The following is a 5,000-nucleotide window of genomic DNA, read 5'->3' as shown; positions in this document are numbered from 1 at the left end:
TTACACCCCCCCCCCCCGTATAACAATTTAACCTTATATTTAGATTTTTTTCAGTCGTCATTTGATATTATGATTATTTTTATGCTTTCTGTATTTATGTTTGCCCTCTGCTATGTAATGCTATTATAGTTGTTTTTTGAGATTTGTATCAATGTCCTTCACACACACACACACACACACACACACACACTTTTGTATACATATTTTTTAATTTTTTTTCCAACGATTTTCCGACGTGATGACTAATTCGGTTTTTTTTTTTGCAGAGCGTGCATAGTGGACGAGGAAGTAAGGGCGTGGTGGGTGGGGGTGTGATGGAGGATGGCACATCCCACGCCCACGTAGCCGCCCGCGTCGTCTCTGCCTCCTCCGCCGCCCATCGCAAGGCCCAGTCTCTCCCGGGGCATTACAGCCGCCCTCACCACCTCCAACAGACGCCGCCACCGCAGTCCTTCAGGGATGCATTCACCACCAGCAAGAGTCCCGTTCCCCCTGCTGTCTCTCCAGGCGCCGCCCGCCATAATGCTGCCCAGGGCCTGGCACCTGTCGCCCCTCCCAGGGGGCCGACCAGTCCCAGGTCACCAAGAGTTGTTTCCACCTCTGCCATTGGCAGTCAGCAGTACCAACAACAACAGCAGCAGCGACAGCACCTGCAGCAACGATTGCAGCAACAAGAGCAAAATATGCAGCAAGCGCAACAACAAAAGCTGCAACAGCAGAGGCTTGAACAGCAGCATCTTCAGCAGAGGTTGGAACAGCAGCACTTACAGAAGAAAATGCAAGATCAACATGAGCAATTACAGCAACGGCCGAAGGAGAGCGAACCAGCAGAGAGGCAGGCGCCACTGCAAGAGAAAAAGAGCAAACGGTCCCTTCTGAGTGGCATCTTCAGGCGGCGCAAGAAGGGCATGGCAGATTCCAGCTCATCCAGCAGTAGTAGCAGTAGCGATAGTGAGGAACCACAGAAGCGGCACTTCTTGAGGAGGAAGAGTAAGAAAAAGGAGCCGAAGGAGAGGGAGCCCCTTCCCCCTCCCCCACCACCACCACCTGCACCAGAAGACTACAGTCCCGTGGCTCGGGGTGCGGGTGGTGTGCGTGTCACGCCCCTGGATGGAGGTGGTGGCTGTGAGAGCAGCTTCATGCCTACAGATGGGCGAAGGATGGTTCGAGTAACGCCTGCTGGGTTGGTCAGTACCAGTAGAGGAATGGACATACAGCCTCTGGGTATCCCCATTACACTAGCTCAGCAAGGGCGTCGCGGTGTCTCAGCTTCCCATGACTCCCTGCCTGTCAGTCTAGGCTCATGGGCGGGAGGTGGCTCACATGCCTCCCTGGGCTACTGTTCTGGAGGAGGAATGGGTGCTCGCAGCTCTAGCACAGACACTATTAGCAAGAAGGAGCGGAGGGAGGCTCTGAAGGCAAGGGTGGAGAGACTACGTGATAAGTTCAAGGATACGAGTTCTGATGAGGAGAAGGCCTCAGTGTCATCACACTCCATGTATGGTAGTGAGTCCAGCCTCTCAAAATCCAATTCCCTTAGCAAGAGATCCAGAGCTGCCCGCACAGAGCGCTTTCTCAGGAGAAAATCTCAGGAGCTGGAGACATTGCGGACAGAGACAGAAAAGGATCGGAGAAATCGTGAGGTTGTCCAGGCAAGGATTCAGGAAATCCAGCGGATACGAGAATATGAGGCAGAGCGTAATAGGATCAATGAGGAGAAGAAGAAGGAGGCAGAGAAAGCACACAAACCCAGGTGGTCTGCCAAGCTTGTATATCAGGAGTCTAGTGAATATGAGTCCTCTATTGTTCTGAGGACGCCGTCAGTGAGTCCAGCAGCCAGTCCACATATGAAGACTAAGTTCCACGGTCACATTCCACGTCAGCCATCGGAGACCAGGGAAGCTGTCGTCATGAGAAATAAACCCCAATCAGTGTCAGTCTCACTAGCTCCACCATCTGGACCTCATTTGAGAAGAAGTTTCCAGGATTATGAGACACCTTTACAAGGTGATTTACGCAGCCACAGAAGTGCTTCCTATGACAGTAATATCAACAGAAGTTCTTTCATCATGCAGTCATCTCCAGGAATGTTCCCAGTTTCTGGTAATACTCCAAGCAACAGATCTGGTCTAACTCCTCCTGCCCCCCCGCCACGAGACCCAAGTAGGATAATGTCTCCTGCAGATGGACGACCAATGTCCTTTTCATTTGAAAGCCTCAACCAAGATCCTAACCGTCCAAACTCCAGTCAGTCAAGTTTAAGTAACTTCACCAAAGGTTCAAGTCCCAGTCCAAGTGTCCGCTCAGTTCCAGCCTACCTCGGCCCAAAGCCTAATGGCCCACAAGTGGGTGGTCCACCTCCATTGGTGAATGCACCAACACGTCGCTCTTTCTCAGAGCTTCAGCTGTCACCGCAGCAGCAGGGTCAGCTCAAGTACAATACTGGTGGTGCTCCTGCACGCCCCTCCCCTCCAGGCTACCCCAACACACATTATAGGTATACAGATCAACCTCCTCGGCCCACAACACAGAACCAGTATTACCGTGCACAACAACAGCAACAGTATGCTCAGCCATTACAGCAGTCGCAGCAGCATACTCTGTCACAACCACAGGTAGTCCAGAGTCAACAAAACAACCAGTTAAAATACTACACTGATCAGTCACCGCAATATGCTAAGATTGTGCCCATTAGTAGTGTTCCTCCTTCACCGTCTTCTGATTATTCATCATATATGAGTGACAACAGTGCAAGGCTACAGCAAGTTAACACAGCTTGGCGCCAGAAAGAGCAAGAGATTAAAATCAAAAGGAACTTGCCATCTCAGGTGTTGAGTGATTCCTCTCGCTCAAACAGCCCAAAAGGTATTGATGGAAATAACTCTAACAATAGTACATCAATTGGAACAGACCAACAAGCTGAGGAGACATATGGCAGCATTCTGCCCAAAAAACCTAGGCCTCCGCCAATTACACTAAAGCAGGCAGAGTCTCTCAGCTCACTCTCAGGCCAGAGTGATGTGTCAAGTCCTGTACCAAAGGGACCAGACTCGGACTCCAGTCAAAGCAGTCTTGCACGGGAAAAGAAGGCAGTGGCTCAAAACAGGCCCTTATCCATGGTTCTTGAGAAATCAGAGTCTGCTGAAAAGGATTCTCCTCCTGTCACTCCAAAGACACAACCTCAGCCTCCACGTCGGGGCCATCGTCAACTTGTTGCTTCAGATCTGTCAGCCACTAAGCAACAAATACTGCACAATATCATTAAACATAAGCGTGAACACCCTCAGGACAAACCTAAATACCAGAAAGAATTTGAGGAGATGTACAGAAAGGAGAAAGAAAGACTTGAAAAAAGCAAGTGCTCTAACTTTGAGGAAGCTTTAAAGGAACTAGAAGAGATCTATGACAGCCTCAAGCTGGATAGCGATGACATATTAGATCGTGCAGAGAGGAGGGACCTACCAACTGCCCATCAACAGTTGAGGAGCAACAATGATGGACAAGATATTTTGAATGATTCAACTAGTGAGGCTACTGAGACTGACTCCACTATAAAAGACAGGAACAGCAGGCCTCGAACGCCCAAAATGAGAAGATCAGGAGTGCCAGATAAACAATCAGATGATATGCACTTCAGACGGTGCCAACAGAGCAGTCGGAACCAGCCAGATGTACAAAAAGCCTTACAAATGACTGGAAGTTACCTGTTGGTCTCCCCAGCTCATACCACACCCTCTGATGTGGATAAGAATGTTCCTAAAGATCCAATGCTTGAGGGTGAACCTGACATAGTATATGATGATGTGTCTTATAGGAACATCAAACAAGCAAATGCTATCAAGATAATTGAACCACAGCCACCTTTTGGTATACCTTTGGGACCTACCACACAGTCATCCCCAAGTGACTATTTGCATGTAAGCAGAAAAGACAATTATAGGCCCAAAATGATTGCTAGGAAGCAGCCAGATACAACCATGGATGACCTAGCTTTCAGAAACCTAAGAAAGGAACAAAAGGATAGAGAACTTAATACATCTGAGCTAGATGAACTTCTTTCTGAAGCCAACACAGATTCTCCTGTACATAGGCGACGTGCAATGAGATCCATGTCGGCAGACCGTGCCCGTGCCATGCAAAATGAACACAACCTATCAGGTGCTAATGCTGCAAAGGACAGAGGTGGTAAGTTGCAGACACCACGGAGAGTAAAGCATCAACAAGAAGCACGTCGTGCAGGAAGGTTCTTTGAGAGCTACAAGGATGCTGTAGGTGAAGGTGAAACTGGTCTTACATCTCCACGACACAATCCCAGCTGGCTGGAGCGTGCAAACCTGACAGACAACAAGTGGGAGAACCTTAGTACAAGTAACCTCAGCAATCTTAGTACCAGTACTGAGACACTGACAGAAATGTCATCAGCTAGGGCAGTGTCTCAGCCAGACATCCGTCAGGCCATTATTCGTGAAGCCAGAGTTCCACCAGGTGGACCTTCAATGTGGATGGAGTCAGAAAAGAGAAATAAAGAAGCTACTTTCTCCTCTGATAAACCCACAATCACAACCATAACAGCTCCAAAACTGGTCAAGATTCAGACTATCCAGAGTTCACCTGTCCAACCTGTTGTTGTAGACCGAAAGCCCTATAGGCCCCTTGATAGTATCTTCAACAACAAGCCCAAACCATTCTATTTGGCTGATTCCAAGCCTGCAGAACAGCAGCAGAAGCAAGATCCTGTAGATATCGCACGGTTGGATGCACTCATCTCCACGCTCTCCAAGATTGAGACCAACGATGAGACTACAACGCCATCTACACCACCAGCTACTTTACCACTAACTGATAATGTTAACATTGAAAAGCCCGATGTAGTTTGTGACCCAGACACATTTGCTAAGCCAGACACCATCAGTAAGCCAGACGATATAACCCCATTGAACATTAGTGAAGAACCCGTATATGAGAATGTGTTTGAGCCCCAACAGAGTGTTAGCGAATCC

At 48.7% G+C, this 5,000-nt stretch overlaps 1 protein-coding gene across 7 annotated transcripts in view; it reads left to right on the top strand.

Moving 5' to 3' along the window:
• The window catches only part of LOC122266025 (uncharacterized), a 244,772-nt gene that overhangs the window by 211,439 nt on the left and 28,333 nt on the right, over positions 1–5,000 (top strand). For all 7 annotated transcript variants that reach the window (XM_086543851.1, XM_086543852.1, XM_086543856.1 and 4 more), the window contains one exon: positions 267–5,000. This exon is cut by the window's right edge. In XM_086543851.1, coding sequence (XP_086399977.1) covers positions 267–5,000 — 4,734 coding nt within the window. The remainder of the gene's footprint in view (positions 1–266) is intronic.

The sequence above is a fragment of the Penaeus japonicus genome, unplaced genomic scaffold (genome assembly GCF_977035675.1).
Source record: "Penaeus japonicus unplaced genomic scaffold, GWHDUDI00000001_assembly GWHDUDI00000014, whole genome shotgun sequence".
In the NCBI taxonomy this organism is placed as follows: domain Eukaryota; kingdom Metazoa; phylum Arthropoda; class Malacostraca; order Decapoda; family Penaeidae; genus Penaeus; species Penaeus japonicus.
Note: the sequence above shows the minus strand (reverse complement) of the source record. Positions and strands in the feature narration are given on the sequence as shown.